Source organism: Odocoileus virginianus, chromosome 9 (genome assembly GCF_023699985.2).
Source record: "Odocoileus virginianus isolate 20LAN1187 ecotype Illinois chromosome 9, Ovbor_1.2, whole genome shotgun sequence".
NCBI lineage: Eukaryota > Metazoa > Chordata > Mammalia > Artiodactyla > Cervidae > Odocoileus > Odocoileus virginianus.
In genome coordinates, this window is record NC_069682.1 from 5,928,589 (window position 1) to 5,949,225 (window position 20,637).

The following is a 20,637-nucleotide window of genomic DNA, read 5'->3' on the forward strand; positions in this document are numbered from 1 at the left end:
GAGGGAGCGCGGGCCGGGCACAAGATGCTTCCTCTCTCTTTGGAAAAGCTAGAAACTATTTCCTTTGGTCAGAGCGGGAGCAGATCCACTTGCAACAAACTGTCTCCTGACCCTTTAGAGCCTGCCTTCAAACTCAGGGTTTTGAAAGAAGCCATTCATAAGCCCGTGTAAACGGACTTGGAGAACTTTCTGCCGACTGTGTGCCTTTTCTGTAGGCTCTGGGAAGGGTGTTTGGAGCTCTCAGGGACTGAATCCCCAGGGATTTGGTTAAAAGCGGCTTTAGCTGTATCTAAAAACCAGTCCTTCTATGTGCAGAGGTGTGGAGTGGGTGGGAGAGAGTCCTCCTTAAATCAGACACATGGTGTTGTCATGGAAGAGAAATAGAATTTGTTAGCTGAGTGGAGCTCTGCTTGCTACCTAAGCCTTGCCAGTCGGGGCATGCGAGGCTTGTTGGAAGAGTGTTTTTGTGGGGTGGATTCCTGGCAGCAGTGGGTGCTGCCTATGGAGACTTCAGACCCCCAAGATGAAGGCATCTGTTTTCTGGAAGGTATCCCTGAAGAATCAGAAGCAGGTGTGCAAGTTGGTGGATGAACGCTTGTTCTTCGAGAAGGAACATTTGGCTTAGATGGTGACTGCTGTGTATGTGTCGGGGACGGATAGATTTTGCTTCTTCAGCTTCACCCGTGAGTCATTGCTTAAATCTGGAAAACTGCAGGTTAGGAGTTGCACAGTCTCTGACTGATCCTTGCAGATGGATTTTCCGTGGCAGGGCTTGGGGGCACCGTGGAGCACTCAGCTGAAAGAGACTCCGTTTGCAAACCCAGCATCTCTCTTCCACATGTTTCATAAGCTGATGGACAATTTCTCTCTATTACACCTGCTTGGGGGCCCCCTTCTGGGCCTTGTTTAATCCTCTGCGGGCCCTCTGAGCTAGAAAAGTTTACCCAGTCACCCATCGGGACACAAGCCCATTCCCCCACCCCATGGACCTGTTCAAAGACCAGCCCACACAGTGTAGGGGAGAGAATCAGCTGGAAACGCTCCACAGCCCCACTTGGGACCTCGCTGCCCGAGCGAGCAGGAGAGGCAGGGACCCAGGGATGCCGGGGCACGTGGGCAGCGAGTCTCGTCGTGCAGGGCGCTCTCCGTCTTCCGGGTTTCATCTCCTGAGCCCCTGTGTCCATGGCGAGTATCACTGACTCAGGACCCCAGAAGGCGACGGGTCTGCCCTTCCCCTCACGCTGTTCTCATTGTGTGGGCATCTCTGGCTGCTCAGAGGGTCTCCCCAGGCCGAACTGGAGCTGGGGCTCCTGTACTATTTACCTGATCACGTTTCCCTTAAGAAAAGTACGCCAACCCTTTGAGAATCCTTCATATTCTGGAACCTATTCCCTCTGCTAAAGTAACCCCAGGAGGACAGCTCCTAACCGCAGCTCAGCCACCCATTCCTCATCTGATCCTTGTCTGTGCTGAGTTTCTCAGATGTTGGCCTGCATCAGAAACACGGGGAGAGCTTGTTAAAATACAGACTACTGGGCCCCACCCTAGAGATTCAGATTCTGCAGGGTGACGGTGGGGCCTGAGAATCGGCGTTTTTAACAAGCTCCCAGATGGTGCAGTCCGAGGACCACATTTTGAGAACCACTAGGTTAAAGTGGTAACTGCATTATTACCAGGTTTTCTCTGAGCTTGGTTAGGAAAGAATGGGCAACTTAGGATATTTTAAAATTAAAGTAAAAATTAAAACAGAAATTATTATTGAAGCACATATATCCATATGCATGCACGCTCATGTCCAACTCTTTGCAACCCATCGGCTGTCGCCCACCAGGCACCTCTGTCCATGGGATTTCCCAGGCAAGAATGCTGAAGTAGGTTGCCATTTCCTCCTCCAGGGGACCTTCCCAACCCAGGGATCAAACCCACGTCTCCTGCATCTCTTGCATTGCAGATGAATTCGTTACCCCTGAGCCACCAGGGGAGCACATATATCCATATGTGTATATATATTAAATTAATATGTTTTTACATTTATACACACATATATATTTATACATATATTTATATACACAAATATATATTTATATACACTTATGTACGTATAAGTCTGTGCATTTATGAATCAGTATGTGTATGGATGTACATTGATATAGTCTTAGAACTATTTGACATTGAAGAGAAGGAAGTTCAGAAAGTGTTCAGAGTCAGAGTGAATGCCAAAGAACAGCATCCCTGGGGCCCTGTGCTTCCTCCTTCCCGTCTCCTTTCTGCCCTCCCACCCTCCTCCCACACCCCCTTGCTTCCCTACCCTGCGCTCCCCGGGGCCTCCCCCAGGGCGGCTGCTCACCGCGCTGACTCGGTGCAGAGCAGTGAATCGCTCCCGCCCGGGCGGCTGTCACGGTTGGCACCCCCAGCGCAGCTCTCCACATTCCTTGTCTGGGCACAGGGGGGCACCACGCACGGCTCATGACGTGACCTGGGGGCCGGTGACCGCACCAAGACATGTGGTCGTCAGGCCAGTGGAGATCAAGCCAAGAACCGAGTCAGGGAGACCTTCCTGACCCCCACGCCCCGGGACCTGGCTGTGGTTTCAGACACGCAGGGTGAAGAAAGCATGCCTCACCTATCAGACGTTAAAATCCTGTTTGTCCTCGTAGTCATGCATCCATCCATCCAGACAGCAGCAGTCAGGTCCTACTGTGTGCCAGGCTCTGGGCTAAGCGCCGAGCCACAGAAGCGACACAGCAGACAGAAGCCCCGTTTCAAGGAACTGACGCTCTGATGGGGGCCGACAACAAGACTACATCGGCCAGTTTTGTTTGTATATAGACTAGCCTTGTCTTGTGGCAGAGAGTGTTAAGGACATAAGCGGAGTGATGGAAGGGAACTCTTGGGGGAGGGACAGTCATTGATGATTGCAGAAGTCCTCCGTCTCTGGAGGTGATATTTAAGCTGAGACTTGAAAGGCAGAGAGTGACAATGGTAGCCTGGACTAGGACAGTGGCAGAGGAACTTTAGAAATAGCCAAAATACTCAGAGGCTAAAGAATCCACCTGCTATGCAGGACACACAGGAGATGCGAGTTTGATCCTTGAGTTGGGAAGATCCCCTAGGGGAGGAAATGGCAACCCACTCCAATATTCTTGCCTGAAAAATCCCATGGACAGAGGAGCCTGGTGGGCTACAGTCCATGGGGTTGCAGAGAGTCAGATGAAACTGAAGAGCAACTGAGCCCCCAAAGATCAGATAGGTCCATGAAATAAAGCCTGATTTGGGGGGGCTTCCCTGATAGCTCAGTTGGTAAAGAATCCACCTGCAATGTGGGAGACCTGGGCTCTATCCCAGGCTTGGGACAATCCCCTGGAGAAGGAAATGGCTACCCACTCCAGTATTCTGGCCTGGAGAATTCCCTGGACTGTATAGTCCACACGGTCACAAAGAGTCAGACATGACTGAGTAACTTTCACTAAGGATGAATGGACTTGAAGAAGTTAATGTGGCTAATGTAATTTACCCCTTGTGCAGCTGTTTGCAGTTCAATCACTTTTTGCGTGACTTTATTAGCCAGACACTGAACAAAAAATGAATGAAGTTCTAATAATGTATAAAAATACAATGAAAAGGAGCCGTATTCTTGCCAGGAAAATCCCATGGACAGAGGAGCCTTGCAGGCTACAGTCCATGGGGTCGCAAAAAGTCAGACAGAACTGAGCGACTTGAAGACATACATACATGTATAAAATACAAAAATGATAGAGAGCAAGGAGAGACTGATTCTGCTGAGCATCAGGGAAGACTTCACAGAGAAGGCAGTACCTTCACAGGGTTTGTAAGGAGACGTAGGAGTTTTCTGTGTTGCCAAGGGAAGGAAAGGTTTTGCAGGTAGAAGAGACAGAGACCTTTGACCCAAGGGCTTCTATTAGCCTCTGTCTGAGTTGCAGCAAGGCACCCCCTCTGGGGAGAAGACACGATGTCCTCCAGGCTTGGTTCCAGCCCATACTTGCCCCCACCAGGCTCTTTTGCTCCATGCACAGCCTATACAACAGACATGATTGTCCTGAATGAAACCGCAGGGAGTCAACTGTGCCCACACCCATTGGGCTTTGAAATTTGGTTTCTTTATCCATCCGTCCACTCAGAGAGCATTTATCAAGGTCCAGATTTATTATGAGACAGCAACTCCAAAGGGAAAGCCTAACGTTTTGTGATTCAGTCTAAGGAGACTGTTGGGGCCGGGGACGGCGGAGCAGCAGGACTCTGCCACGAGAGCAGCCAGTTCCCTCGGAAGAGCCCCAGGCCAGGAACCAGGAATCTCGTGTTCTGGGCCCAGCCCAGACACCCTCGCATGTGCTGGCCCCTCCCCGGCCGTCCCCTGCACCCTGTTCTGTAAAAAGAGGGCACTGAATCCTTAGACCCAGCTCATATCCTGCCTGGTAGATCTGGTGTAACTGTTCTCAGGATGAGCTGGATTTTCCTGTGGGATTGTCGATAGGAAAATGGCTTTAAAACTGGTGCTGAATGCATCACCCTCCCCAGTCCTTCCAAAGTTGGACATCTTTGGAGACGCTACTGGCCAGAATCAAGGGTCTCCTTCTGTATCCTGGCCACTCTTTTTTTAAAACAAATTTTAATTGAATGTTTTGTATTTGCATTTTTACTCAGTTCAAGAAATTTCTCTCTCTCTGTCTCTCTCTTCTTCTTTTTTTGGCTGAGTGGCATGCAGGAGCTTAGATTCCCTAACAGGGACCAAACCCATAGCCCCTGCAGTGGAAGCACAGAGTCTTCACCACTGGACTGCCAGGGAAGTCCATCCTGGCCACTCTTGACACCAGGGTGGTTGGAAGAAGTATTGGCATTCTTCCCTGTGACTTTGGCTAATGCTAGTTGCTTTCTCTTGTCTCCATGGATCCAGAATAAGCCTCCACCTGTCTCAGCCATATTTTGTAGCCATGGTCAGCCCCAACTGGACCTTTTAGGAGCTGGTGACTTTGATAACATCCTCAGCTTCAGTTTCCTCGTCTGTACAATAGGGGTGATGATAATGGTACCCATCTGGTAGGAGCTTTGGGAGGCATTGATTGAGATGATCCATAATGAGTGTTTGGATAGGACTACCACAGAGTTAACACTGGAAAATGGGGTGGAGGTGTAGCTGGTTATGATGAGGGAAGACAGAAGCTGGGCTGAGAAGAAAACATTCAAGAGAAAAGGTAACAAGGTGAAAGTGAGTCCTAGGAAAGGCCAATGGGAGACGGGAATCATAAAGGGAGAGAAGAGGTGCTTGTGCTATAGATACGCTCCTCCTTTTAGAGGTGAGACTAGCTCATGGGGAAATAATGGACCAAGATGGGGGCCCTCTGTTTTTAAAAAAAATGTGTTTTCCTGCATCCTTTATAGTTCAGAAAATAGCAGTAACAGAAGCTTGGCATCTTGAAGAAATCCCTGTGACCTTGCCAGGTGCCATTTCTCTATGACCCCTTTTCTATTTTATTTCCACTTGTGTTTCTAGTAGTTATATAGGTTCAGCAGGTAAGTCTTGTGCATATACAAGGGAGCACAGATCATACCTGTACAGTTCATCAAATTCCCGAAAGTGAACACATCGTGTGACCAGCGTCCAGAAGCAGAGTGTGGGGACTTCCCCGGTGGTCCAGTGGCTAAGACTCCATGCTTCCGATGAAAGGGGCCCAGGTTCGACCCCCGGTCAGGGAACTGGATCTCACATGTCACAACTAGAGATACCACATGCTGCAGCTAAGACCCAGTGCAGCCAGATCAATAAATAAAAATAATTTTTTTTTTTTAAGAAACAGAATGTGGCTGTTGTGGCCTGCCCCCCCCCCCCCCACAGGGGTCCCTTTTGGTTCCCAGCAACCCCAGGATCACCACTGTCCTGACTTCTAACAGCATTACTTAGTTTTGCCTAGTTTTGAACTTTATATAAATAGAACCATACATTTTGTCTGGTTTCCTTTGTTCAACGTCATGTTTGTGAAATTCACTGATAATGTTTCATTCTATGACTGTTTTATGCATATACCTTTCTTATACATTCTGCTGTGGATGGCCATTGGACTCCCTGTCACTTTCAAAGTTCACCCCAAATGCTTAGCAAATCTCAGGAAGAAACTGATGACTCCTAAAGCTAATATCCAAAGCAATAGTGTGGGACCCTGGTCTTTGTGACCTATTTTCTCCATTCTCTGCCTCATCTGGCTCCCCAAAATAAAGTCCCCTGCTTACTATATGAACAAATTCCATTCAAAAATGCATTTGTAAGTCCAATTTGTTCCTGAGTCCAATAAGGTTAGCCTAGGTACCCAACTAACACAATCGGCTATAGGGTACTGTACTGGAATAGGTTTAAATACTTTTCACACAAATAACATGTACATAAAAGACACACAAACATGAAAAATGAAGCACTTTTATTCTTACAGTAAAGTACCTTGAAGAGCACAGTAGTATAACACAGCAGCTGGCATACAGGGACTGCCACGCATGTTCACATCTTTGAAAGTTCACAGTTTGAAGATTGGTATGCGGGAGACTTACTGCAGATCCCAGAACACTTGCATGAAGTATGATGTGCTGTTTCATTCCTGTCTTTTTCCATCATTAGTTTGGCAGCATCCCTTGTAGTTCTTGCTCATTATACCAGCTCTTTGTGTTGACCAGCCCTTACTGACCCTGTGAAGGCCTGCACAAGCCAAGTGGCTTTGGGCTGGACTGGTATCTGGATAGTTTTCCTAGGAAATTGTGGCCAGGACCCCCATAACAAACGAAGTAGGGGAGCAGAGCTGAGAATTAAATCAACAGCGTGCTGCTTCTTGAAGCAGGCCCCTTGAACCTGCCGCCTGAGTGGACGCTGCAGTGAGGGAAGATGGAAGATTCAAGGCGGCTGCAGATTCTCACTCTAGAGAACCCCTGGGAGAGAAATTAGGACATCATACAGCTGAAGGAACAGGGTTGCAGTGCCTACTGTGCTAGCCAGAGGCCTCTCAAATGCAACTTCCTCCGCCTTGGAACACGAGCACTCATGTCTGCTTTGAAGGGGTGTTGTGAAGATGAGATAGAGCGTCCTGTGCCTGGCCTGGGTGATAGTGTGTTTTATCCTAGATTCTTCCCGTGTGCCCAGTATCTTCCATTCACCTCTCTAGACTGACCCCTCAGCCTTCCCCATCCTAATGTGTGTGTATGTATCATATCAATGGACTCCCTTGATCTTGAGCTTCTGATTGCCCTTGGCCAACAGTAAACATGACATGAGAGGAAGAAGAGGGGGGCGTCAGTATTTGTAAGGCCCATGTATACACACACACACACACACACACACACACACACACACACATATGCACCCCTCGCACTGGGGAGCAGTGACCGCTCTCTTTCCTTGCCTCTCCAGGCCTGGAGGTGTAAGATCTCCCTGGCTTTACCGGCCCTGGACACCTCAGCATCTTTGGTGGTTTCCAGCCTCCTTGCCCACCCATCTGTCAGCTGTTCTTTCACTAAGCTCCCTTGGTCACACTTACATTGGTGCCATCCATTTCCTGCCCAGGTTCAGACAGACACACCCTTGTACCGTGGTGTTTATCCTGGGGAGAGTAGCAACATGTAAATATGTGCTCTGGTGCACCCCCTTTCATGACCACCCCCAAAAGAAAGCCCCTGAGAAGCTTGGTCTTCCCTTTCCTTGAACCTCAGCTAACTGAGCTCCAGTGGGAGAATGATCTTTATTGAGAACAAAGCTAGCAAGTGCTTTGTTTTTCTGGGGTCAGAGTAAGAAATTGTATGGGGTCAAGGAGTTAACATCAGCCACTTTAGTGGCTGAACGTGGTCTGGTAGGTGCCCTCTGCCAGCTAATGCTTGGCCTTCTGCTCTTCCCAATAAGCGGAGAAACCCACAAAGAGTCCTGCTTACACATCATCCTTCTCCATACTTGTCTCAACTTGTCAGTGCTTTGGACAGGTATCCAGAAGGGGGTCTTTTAGAGAAAATGAAAGAAACTTAAATGGTTATTGTTAAAGATTCAGTAGATGGTGAGCTGTGGAATCATAATTAGAAGTATGGATGCTTTTACTTCCTTATGTTGAACTCCTTCACTCTTAAAGAATTTCCCACTTTCTCCCTGGCATTTCATATGCAAGCATTTCTTAACTTCCCCACTGGAGTCTGAAGTCTTAAAAGACAAAAACCCTATCCAGATATGATTTTCATAATATTAAAAACATGAGTCTCTTGTGAAATAGATACATGTCCGGAATTCTCTGGCAGTCCAGTGGTTTGGGACTGTGTGCTCCACTGCAGGGGGCCCAGGTTTGATCCCTGGTTAGAGTATTAAGATCCCGCAAGTCATGTGGCAATGAATAATAAAATGAATACTTGTCAAAGCTTCATTTAACTAGCTAATGAGAGAACTAGGAAGATGCTAGTGCCAGTTAAGAGCTTCTGAGGAACAGATATTTATAAAATTAGTGGAGAAAATCATGACAAAGTAGATTTGGAGGGGCAATGACCCTGTTATTCGTTATTGGTTTTTTCCCCCGGTTTTGTTGAAATATAATTGATATATAACATTGTGTATATTGAAGGTCTATAACATAATGATTTGAGATATGATACCTTGTCAATGATTAGCACAGTAAGTTTAGTTAACATCCATCACCTCACATACTTGGAATTTTATCCCTTGTGATGAGAACATTTAACAAATTATTGTTTCTACCAGACCAAAAGATAAATTATATTTCTACAGAGTGGAAACCTCCAGGTTCACGTGTAACTTTTAGCCTGACCCTGTGTGTATGTGTGTGAGTGTGTGTGTGTGTGCTCCGTCGCTCAGTTGTGTCCTAGCCTTTGCGACCCTATGGCCTGTAGCCCACCAGGCTCCTCTGTCCATGGGATGTTCCAGGCAAGAACACTGGATTGGGGTGCCATTTCCTCCTCCAGAGGATCTTCCCCACCCAGGGATCCAAACCACACCACGTCTCCTGCATTGGCAGGTGGATTCTTTACCACTAGCGCCCCCTGGGAAGCCCTAAGCAATAGTAAATAATAAGGGAAACAAAAGGTCCATTCTCCTAGAAAAGTAAAGAATCAGGGACAGGCCTGTCATACTATGCCCTGCTGGGAACTGATCAACTCACAACCATCCTTTTGCTTTATTTCCAAGTTCTGGATCATTTCTCCTCACAAGGTATATGCTATTGAACTGCCTCAACCCCAGGCTCACGGCACCTGGCCCAAAGCAGATGCCCACAAAATGCCTGTTGAGTGAACCTATGAATAGAACAAATCTCCATCCATTTATAGACAAAGATTAGCCAAGCGAAGTCCAGGGTCCACAGTCGCATCAGCTGCTAGCTTTCCAAGCAGGGATCAAACAGTTTCCCTGGAGGAGAACAGAACAACAGCCCAAATAAGAACAATCTGTACCGGCAGGTGGGGAGGGACCGGTCCTGGTGGGGTACAGCTTTCTCTTCACCTCAGGCCATAATCGGTCTATGATGGCTCTATAATTGCTTTACAGTGTCAGTAGGGGTTCCCCAATAAATGAGCATTACTGGTTTCTGGCAGCCAACAGAGCCATACAGGTGCATCGTGAAAGTGTGAGGGAGCATTGTTAAGTCTCAGCTCCGAATCTTTGAAACACTGGCTGTGGGGCTGTTAACAGAGCAGCCTCTGTGAATGATGGAAGCAGCAGGCAGGGGGATGTTTTTCAGCAGATCTGACCCAGTTTTGAGTCGGCAGGTGGAGGGACGGGGGAAGGTGCAGAGGAAGATAACATTTGCACTGCATGCCTTTAGAACCATCAGATTTTTGTTTAATTTCCTCACCCTCAATTTGATGTTCTTAGCCCTTTGGTATTGACTATTTTCCCTTAATCATTAGAAAATATTTTTTTTCTGGGACAAGTGTCTCTTGAGGATTCCATTCCTAGGAGGTCAGATAGATGGATTGGGAGCTTTTCTCTAGTTCTCATCCTATGTTGCCATACCCATTTTACAGAAGAAATAGCTGAGGTTCTGTATCAGTTAGCTTCTGCTGTGTAACAAACCACTCTGAATTCATTAGCTTAAACCACAATGTTTATTGCTTCTCATGATTCTGGGGGTCAACTGGGTGGCTTTTCTAGTCTGGATTAGCTCAGTTGGGGCCAGATGGTCTAACATAGTCTCCGTTTGCATGATGAGTCATTGGCTGGCTGTTTAGTCTAAGGTAGATTATCTCTGTTTCATCTATCTGTCCTTATCCCACAAGCTAGCCCAGGCCTCTTCACACGGTGGTATCAGGATTCCAAAGAGCAATTTTTTTAAAAAGTCGAGCTCCAGTATACATTTATCTCTGCTTACTCTTATCCATTGGCCAAGTAAGTCACGTGACCAAATGCAAAGACAGTGTAGTAGACTACTACCTAAGGCATAGATAGTTACACAAAGAACCTGTGGACGTTTTTGCCCATCCTACCAATCTAGGTGCAAAGGTACGGGAACTTGCCTAAGCTTGCAAAACTAGGTGGGGGCAAGGCAGGACATAGACCCAGGTCTCAGACCTCCTGGCCCAGGCCCTTTCCTCAGCATCATAAGCCCTTTTCTAGGATTCCAAGGTGAAGGTCCAGTTCCCTCTAAAAACCTAGTTTATGGGTACTTGGAGCACAGAAATTCATGGTAGGTTTCAGTGCTGTGTCTTCACTTTGGGTGTTGAGAGAAATCCATCTTCTTAATTAAAACAATAGCTGGGCAAGGGTCTCTCGGGCCATCCCCACCGCCAGGCCAGTCTTGCCTCCCAGGTTCTGACAGCAGAACACCAGCCTTGAGTTGGCCTTGGGTGTCCCCCTTGCCACGTGGGGAGACGCCACATCACTGCAGGGGGCCTTTACCTCTGGGGTCTCCTGGTCCTGGGTGCTCTCCCTCTGGTCATGGGAGGACTTAGACAGCTGGGCCATTTAGACACGCTGATAATTTGATGTCTCTGCAACTTGGGTCCTGGAAAAGGATCTGGACGGTTTACCACTCTATTTTCCTTCCCAGATAATGGAGAAAGCACAATTTTTAAAAATCCACAATAATCCACATTCATTAAATATTTGCTCCAACTTTGGCTCAGAGGGGAGGCTGATCTCCATATGGTCAAAGCCCCCTGGTGGCCACCCTTCACCTGTTCCTTGAACCCTGAGCAAGTTCAAATTCAACCCTTAATTTCAAACCCCCGCCTCAGCACTCAGCAGACAAGGCCTTCCCTTAGCTTATAGGGGCACCAGGCAGGGGGAGTGGGCAGCATGTGTATCTCACACCCCAAGAGATGTTATTTATGCAAGTGTTTTGTCTAGGCAAGGTCACCATCTCCCCCAAGAAGGATTCTGGAAAACAGTCTCCCCAGCCACTTCCATTGGCAGAGATGATTCAGATGATGCATGAAGGTTTCTTTAGCCAAATTGGCTTCCCAGCCTTGAACTCTGCTTCTTACATGTTTTCTTAGACTTGAAAGAGTAATTTGCATCTCATTTGTCCATTCCTCAGTCTAACAGGACATAAAGGAAATGGGGCATAGATGGCCCTCACTCTGTTTTCTTCACCAGTAGCAGAGAAAAGCCCAACTTGAAAAATCACCAATAATCCGCACATCTTCAAGATCAAAGCTGTTTACAGAAGCATCCGAGACAAGCTAGTGGGGCGCTGACTCCCATTTTGTCAGCTGGCCCCAAGAACCTTCAATTAAGAAAGAAGCACGCGGCGGGGGGAGACTCTCATCAGTGGCCCCTTTCCCTCTGGAGCCAGCTCCGAGCCCAAGTGCAAGGAGTCAGCCATTCTTCATGCCTTCCAAAGCATCACCCGAGATCATAAGCGAGGTCACTCCCAAGCCCTAGAGTAAACAGACCTCTGATACATTCTGCCCCCAAAATTGAAGATTCCTCAGCTATTAGTCAGACTCAACAGAAGGCTCCATTCCCAACCAAGATGAAACACTCCTGCATTCCTGAAACATGATGTGCCTGTGTCACTAGCTCCCAGGCTTGTCTTCAGGGTCCGACAGCAAAGATCAAAGTATCGCTATGGCCACTTCTCTCTGCCAGGAGTTTGTCTTTTCCTGCAAAGGGGCATTGCATGCTCCTGCTTGCTGTAACATACAGCCATGGATGTCTGCTCCCTTCCTGCTACCTGATTACCATCACTCGCCAGCAGAAGGAGGCCAACCTCACCATCAGTATCTTCAACGATGCGGACTTTCCCCCAGAGATCTGGTTCCTTCTCTCCACCCTGCACTGAGCAAGCCTCCACCACCAGCTGGTGCCAGGCCTGTGGTCACCATCTCACAGCTGTCTTCCTGAGTCCTAAGAACAAGCGAGCATCCCCCACCACCTCCCGAGAAGGCAGGTTTTCAGCCTGAAATTCACATTGTTCATCCTTTGATTTTCTCTTCCTGGGAGCGCTCGCCCCTCAGTCATGTGAAAAGATAATCACTGTGCCCTTTTATCCTTTTTTTTCTCCCCAAACAGGGAAACTTGTGCTCTTCCCTTTGAAATACCACCCATGGCATTCTTGAACTTATTTTTAGACGTGTGGAAACATTCCAGACAAAAATCGATGCCCGGCACAGATAAAGCCCCAAGTGTGTTTATCATGGGGAGAAGAAAACAGAGTGTTTTAATGTGGAAGGAGTGTGGCCATATGCCTGGATGCAGCATGGCTGCCTTTAATCTGCAGAAAGGAAACAAGCATTGTCGATAATAATATGCAGCTGTCCAGCCCAAATGAGGACATATTGCTAATTAGCTATATTGTTAATATATTTTAAGGAGAGAGGCTGCAGTGATGTTAATTATCATCTTTGTTGTTGGTTGTTCAAAGTCTTATGAGACCAAAAGCCTTGCTAATAATATCTTCTTTAATATCTTCAATAGAAGATTCTTGGATTTTTTTTTCTTTAGAATCCCACATAAAAGCCACATTAGGGGTAATGAGGCCTGTAGCCTGAGCCTAATTAAAACAACATCTAACTAGGCCCGTGGCCATCATTATCATCAACTAGTACTTATTGGGTGCCCCCCGAGCTCGTTTGGAATTGGAGGGTGTGGGGTTTGAGCTTGCAGATACGGCCTGTTCTTTGCCCTCCAGAAATTTGCCATCCCGCCTGCCTCCAAGAAGTCTGCCTGGTTGCATTAATCTGGGAATAGTTACCACAGCCTTGAAAGAAAAAAAAAAAGGCATTAAAACTGTCGAAGCCAGCCACAATTTGTTACTAGTGTGAGCCTCTTCTGAGGCTCTGGAAGTGGTCAGATCAGCCCTGGTTTTCACACAGCGGCCTTTGGTTGAGGTTTATGGAACAGGGCAGGTGGCAGTAATTCTGAGCACGGTTTTTCCAAAGGTGGACGCATCGCTCCTTTTCACTCCTAGATTGTCCTCCCTCGAGCTGAGCGCCCTAAATAGCTCTGGGGCCTGGTCCTCCAGAGAACCCCTGCCTCTCTCACTCCTGTGCCAAATGACCAGTTGTCGACTCTGCTGTGAGCATTCTGACCTCGATGTGGTCCAAGGCAGTCCACCTTGGTCACAAGGGTGCCCAAAAGGCTGGGTTCCCCCCGACGTGGCTGCGGGCAACGGCCGGACGTGCTGGGTCTTGGGCCAGGGATGTCCCGTGGAGAAAGCACACGAACGACAGAGTGTCTGGGCTTGTCGTCTTGGAAACCACACCAGGGCTGCCGATGAGAGGTTTCCTCAGCGCATCTTGGCACAGCTTGCCTGGGGGCATTCACAGCTAGTGACGGGAGCCAGGGAGGCGATGCCCACACATAGAACTCCAGCAAGCCTCCTGCTGACCCAGAGGATGCCACCGGGGAAGTGGTGGCCTAATGGAAAAGTCACAGCACACTAGGATAGAAAGCTTTCAGACCAAAGGCTGTTGGGTCCAGACGTCTGGGGTTGGGCCTGGCATTTCCATTATTTACTCAGTGATCTCTTACTGAAGACAGCAGAGTGGCAGTGAGCCTAAGCGCCACTCCATTCCAGCCTGATGGCCCTTGGGCCTCAGTGCCAGGCCCCAGGAGGCCTCGGGGAGTCTGCACACTCCGTGTCCTTCGCCAGGATCGCCAAGTTCACTGGCCTATCTCCCTGTCTCCTCTGTGATCGTCACCTGCTTCACGGGCCTGATGGCACTCATGTGTTCAATCTCGCTTCAGGCATTATTTCCTCAGGCAAACCTCTATTTCTCTTTAATACAAATGTTCCAAGTAAGGAGTTTTATAAGCCCTACCTCGAGTGCTGATGATAGCTTTTCCTGACTTCCTGTCTTTTGTGAGTGTCATCGTAGGTTCATTGAATGTCACGGATGCAATGCATGACAGTAAATGCCAACTTTTGTGTTTTGACACCCAAAGTATCTAATCCTGGTGCACTGGGGGCCGTTGATGATTCCGTGTTGTTCTGAGGGAACACCATTAATTCCTGAGTTCCTTGCTTCCTGCCACAGGAGAGCATCCCAAACTCACCTTGACTTCCCCACCCCAGCTCTGGAATCAATCATTTGTCCAAGGAGATCTGGATTCTTTGAGGGCAAATGCCTCAACATTTAGTGATAGGATTTTCAGACAGATGAAAGGAAATATGACATTACCCAGCAAGGAACGGATTTGAGAAATGTAAGGTATAGATGCTGAAACCATGAGAAGATTCTATATGTGGAAGGAGGAGGTATTTGGAAAGGAGGGCGGATTTGGAAAGTCAGCAGCAGGGCTGAGCTCTCGTAACCTGGCTGACACTGTGAAGGTCTTGGGAATGATTCACTAAATGCTCAGTTGGTACCCGCATAAGCTGGGGATGATATCCAATCATGAATCACTTTGCTGAACAGGGCTTTTCTCTTTATTGGTGGTCACAGTTCTCAAATTAGAGTCACACAGAGAACATTGCTACTAGCCCTGCAGTTGTCAATGTTACTGTTTGCAGCAAGGGTGCAAAAAGTTCAGAGGTCATCATTCCAGGGCTAGTATGAAGGCTCTAGCATGTTATCAGGGACCTCAGTCCCTCTATCTTGCCATTCAGCCACCTTTAAAGCATATCTTCAACCTCATGCCAGCAGCCTCATTTCACTTCAAGCACTTGTATTATCCACACTTCAGGCAGGAGAGAATGGAAGAGAAAAGAGGCAAAAGGTAAACCGACTCTGCTTCTGTCTAAGTCTTATCTGGGACCTTCTATTTACATCTCATTGGCTGGAACTGTGTCACATGGTCATCCCTACCTGCAGTGGGTGCTGGGAAATGTAATTTTAGCCAGGTGTGTTGCCTTCTGAAATCAACCCTGAATTTTAACAAAGAAGAATGGATTTTGGAAATTACAATATCTGCCACAATAATACTGCCACCTAAGGCAAAACACCAGGCTACATGAGCATGGAGCCTATTTTATTATTACTGTTAGCATTTTGTTATTACTTTATTCCTATTTTAAATAAGAATAAGTTATAAAAAAAAAATAAGTTGTAGAATAATGGAGGGACAGGAGTTATGCACAAAGGTGGGAGCATCAAGTATCAGCTGAGAAGTGTGGCCACCATATGTCATTCCCCTCACAGCTGAACACTGCCTGAGTATAAACCGCTTACTAGCTTCAGTTCTCCTGTTTTTTTATCAGTGGTCACGGCTCTCAAATTAGAGAGAATGTTGTTCCTAGAGCTGCAGCAGTGTCACAGGGCGAGCATCAACTCAAAGACACATTGTGGGCAAAGTGATATTTTCCCAAACTGAACTGATGGCCTTGTGTCACTTTGAATTTAAACCAAATGAATCAGGCAATTCCTTAGAAAGAGTGGTACTGTTTCTTAAAGAGAAATAGTACTCTCCCAAGCTCACCTTTTCAGAGAAGGATGCTTGCTTTGCTGAGTAAAACATGAACTGTTTAAATCTTCACTTTGAGATCCACCCTTCCTGAGACTCCTCGCTCTGCTAGGATCATTAAGTGAACTCTCCATGAGTGAGTTTGGCCCTTCAAGGAGATCTTGCAGATGGGGCCTCTGCACGGAAGCTGCGTAGTATGTCTTTGAGAAAGGATGAAAAAGTGGTGTTTTCCTGCCTCGTCAGCAGACCGGGTCTGCTTTCTCCTGCCCTAGATTCTTGACTATCAAAATAATGGTTGCTCCTGAATCTTGTTATTGATTGAAGAAAGTAGAGCTTCATTTTATGTGAGCCATTGGAAGGCACCCTTCTCCTACCCTATCAGTGCTGTACTCAGTCGGGTCTGACTTTTTGTGACTCCTTGGACTAGCCCACCAGGCTCCTCTTGTCCATGGAATTTTCCAGGTGAGAATACTGGAGTGGGTTGCCATTTCCTCCTCCAGGGGATCTTTCCAACCCAGGGATCAGACCCAGGAATCAAACCCACATCTCCTGTGTTGGCAGGCGGATATTCTACCTGAGGGCTTCCAGTTTCTGAACAGTTTGATAGTGTACCAAGGTTTAGAGGGAGCCAAGGTTTCCAGGTCAACATGTGTTGTAGAAAAGCAAGAATAATTCAGATATTCAGAGATCATGATTAGCAATTTTTATGATTTCACATTCCCATCTTCTAGACGCTCGACAAACGCTGAGCTTGTTTGAGGGAAGATGGGGGGAGGCAGGAGGAGAAGGATTGGGGAGGGATGGAGAGATGCCAAAATTGTGTGCATATTCCAAGCCAAAGCATACTTTAGCCCCCATCTTCCCAGCAGGGGCGCTTGTGGCCTGCATCGTCCAGCCCAGCTGCCCTGACTCTGCATTCCTCTTTTCAAGTGTAGACCCAGCCCACCCTGAGTTCTCTGGACCATCCTGCTGGGACAGCATGGGATTCTTCATTGGCTGCTTAGCTTTCCGCGGAGGATTCGCTCAGCCACAGAGTCTTAGTCCATGTCTGAGCCGGGGTCCCAGGAGAAAGTCCAGAATCAGATCAAGAAACCCGTCAGACCCCGCCCTTGTTTTATCAGCCGGCTAAACCAAGCGACAAATGTGCAGCCCAAATACCTTTCCTCTCTCTGCCATGCAATGAACATGAACTTGGGCAAACTCTGGGAGATGGTGAGGGGCAGGGAAGCCTGGCGTGCTGCAGTCCCTAGGGTCACAAAGAGTCAGATACCACTGGGCGACTGAACAACAACGTCTCTTCTAAAATAAGAGTTTTTGTGGTAGAAAGACTGCTTCATCACAAGGAAAGGGGGCCCCATTTTTTAAAGAATTTTTTTTTATGTGCACTATTTTTAGTGCTTATTGAATTTGTTAAAATATGGCTTCTGTTTTATGTTTTGGTTTCTTTCTTTCATTTTTTTTTTTCTTTTATTTTGGCCAAGAGTCATGTGACCTCTTAGCTCCCTGACCAGGGATCAACCCTCACCCCCTGAATAGGAAGGTGAATCTTTTTTTTTTAATTGAGGGTAATTGCTTTACAGAATTTTGTTATTTTCTGCCAAATATCACCAGCAATAAGCCATTGGTACACCTATGCCCCCTCCCTCTTGAACCTCACTCCCATCTCCCTCCCCATCCCCCCCAGGTTGTCACAGAGCCCGGGTCTGAGTTCCCTGAGTCACACACCAAGTCCCCACTGGCTGTCTATTTCACACATGGTGATGTAAGTTTCCCTCTTACTCTCTCCATACACCTCGCCCTCTCTGGAAGGTGAGCGCTTAACCACTGGATTGCCAGGGAAGGCTCGGGAGCTCCCTGTTTCACCCAGTTGAGCAGTGTGTACCAGTTGCCACATGAAGCCAGGGCCGGATTTGCAGGGTATCCCTCAGGGTGTGGGCGAGCAAATCCTGCACCCTTTCTGAGAATTAGGTTCCCAGAACCTCCTGCAAGAAATGTTCCATGAGAAGTCAGCTGTCCTCACTAACATTATTGGGGATCCAGGGAGAGAAACAAGAGAACGATTGCATTCAGTGAGCTTGCCCCGGGCCATGATAGAGATGTTTTGTGTTGAGGAATTAGCCTGCCTCTCTCGCTCTCTCTGCGTGCTGGATGGGACAAGCTGGGCATAATGCATTTGGCCTTTGTTGCATTGAGCAATGCCCGGGGCTGCCAGGGCAGCTCTCTCTAGGATTCTATGCCAGGAGACGAAAGCATGACAGAGAGGTGACTGGAGAGGTGTGCAAACACTCTGCCCCCGGCCACATCTCCCGAGCAAAGAGTAAGGGCAGGCAAAGACCTGATCAAGGGCAGCCCGCTCTCCCCTCCCTAACTGCACGTTTTAGAGAGGAGATACCAGACAGGCTTCTTCCTAGCTTGGTCCTCTTCTCAGCCTCTGGGAACCTTCACAGACGTGATCTCTGCACCAGTCAGTTTATTCCTCGCCCCCTGTCTGTTTAGAGAGATAGAAAAATCCAGCCCCTCAGGTCAGCTGTTTAATGAGATGGTTATCCACTGCGTGTGTTCCATCTTCAGCCCACTCTTGACCTCGGGTGCTCAGAGTCAGGAGTGTTTTGATCCCAGATGTAACCCCTGACTGGGCCAGAGGCGCTGCAGGCAGAGGGGGCAGGGAGTGCATGCAGAAGCAATGTGCTGGGATATCCACTCCAAAATCCCCAAACTTGCCCAAGAATAACAAGAACATTAACCACTGACCCATACGCGGGTGAAATTCTATCTCCACATTGCCCTCCACCAGTAAACACGAAGCCTCCAACCAGAGGGCCAGGGAGAAGGCAAGCAGGAGAAGCTGCTCTGGGAAAGAAGTCCAGCAACTTCCACCCTCTCCAATCACTGGAAAAAATGTTCCCCCGGTGACAACCAAACCCAGACATTTTCTTGCTAGCCTGGAAAAACAACAGTCTTGCAACTTTTCACGATAAAGACCTTGACTTGAGGACGCCTTTGTGTGACTTTTTCGCAGGCTGTGCCCCACCTCTCCATGCCCATCTCGGGTCCTTCTCCCTCTCTTCCTGCCATCCCAGCCCCACTGGCCTGCTCTCTGATCCTCAGATGAGCCAGGTCATCTGCATCTCAGAATGGGCTTCCTTGCGCTTCCTCTACTGTGTTCTTCGCTCAGTAATCGCGGCTGTTCATGTTTCACTGTTATGTGTTACCTTTTCAGACAGGTCTTCCTCAGCCACCCATATCGTGTTGTCCCTGACCACCATCTGTTATTTTATTCTGAGCGATCACCATTCTCTGGTCCGATCCTATTCATGTGTATATTGATGGTTTATTCCCCCCGGTGAGATGCGCAGTCCAGTAGAACAGGACCCCTGTCTGTCTTGTCCATGGCTTTCCTATGCCTAGCACAGGGTTGACACGTGTTGACTGGAAGGCTGGAAGGATGGATGAGTGGATGACTGGAAACACTGAAGGCAGGACGGAGGGAAGGAGGGAAGGAGGTTAAGTAGGTCGATAAGTAGATGGATGGAAAAGATGATGGATGGATACATGGATGGGTGAACGGATGGATATAATCAATGATTTGACTGAAGTATTTCCAGATATTTTGCTGACCCACACCAAAGAAACAGACTCTGGACACTGGAGTTATAACTAAAGCCAGAGTGGCCAATCAATTGAAGCTATGATAAGCAAACTATAATCTGATTCCAGTTCTAAATGAACAACTGTTCTCCATCAAGCTCTTCAAGCTCCATCAAGCTCTTCATGTTGATATATGTTGATGTGGATAAATATCCAATAACACATTGTGCTATGCTAGGTCACTTCAGTTGTGTCCTGCTCTTTGCAACCCTATACACTGTAGCCTAACAGGCTCCTCTGTCCATGGGATTCTCTAGGCACGAATACTGGAGTGGGTTGCCATGCCCTCCTCCAGGGCATTTTCCAGACCCAGGGATCAAACTCATTAGCCCTCAGAAAATTCCCAAGTAGCAAGCTAGGAAAATTTATCTGATAATTTAGCTTTTTGAAGATGGAAAAACTAAGCCATGGGAAGAACAATGATTTGGGAATGCAACCCTGGCTTAATCCCAACTCCTGGAATTGTCCTCATCGCAAATTTTTAAGAGTGGCATTTCTAAATCATGCTTCTCCTGTTTATTTGTTTATTTGCTTGTTTTTTTGTTTCAGAATAATCTCAACATGGAAAGTGCCTCGACATCAGAAACCAGCTTTCCTCCGTCCAAAGAAGCACCCGGGGAACATTCAGACCACCAGGCCGGACACCAGCCCTTCCCCAGACAGCAATTCCAGCAAGAGGCTGGGCACCCTTCATTGCAAAGAGATGGCCCCAGATCCTTTCTCCTTGATCTACCCAACTTTCCAGATCTTTCCAAAGCTGATATCAATGGACAGAATCCAAATATCCAGGTAATGCTGGGCAACTGAAAGGCGGAAGAAAATGAAACAGTCTATGCCTTTGTTTCCTGATCCAGTCCCACCTCCCTTTTCCGCTTAGCCCCTTGGTGAATCCTGTTATCTCTGCCAGAGCAGTGTGACATTGCATCTGTGTAACACCCTGGATTGTAAGACGCATCGTTATTTTCTGAACTGTTGAAAAAAGAAAACACTGCTAGTTAGAGTATGGCACACCCACGATTATAAAATACATCAAGATCTGATTTCAGAGCTGTTGAAATAGAAAAATATAACAAAATAATATGCCCTGAAATTGATGAAATATGGTAGCTATAGGGAAAGGCCAATCTAACGCGTGAGTAGATGAGGCAAATCATCATGTG

The 20,637-nt window shown here is 47.6% G+C and overlaps 1 protein-coding gene across 1 annotated transcript in view; it reads left to right on the top strand.

Annotated features, from left to right (window-relative positions):
- Positions 1 to 20,637, top strand: part of ISM1 (isthmin 1) — an 89,661-nt gene that overhangs the window by 36,321 nt on the left and 32,703 nt on the right. The window contains exon 2 of the mRNA XM_070471899.1: positions 20,027 to 20,266. Within this exon, the coding sequence (XP_070328000.1) occupies positions 20,027 to 20,266 (240 nt within the window). The remainder of the gene's footprint in view (positions 1 to 20,026; positions 20,267 to 20,637) is intronic.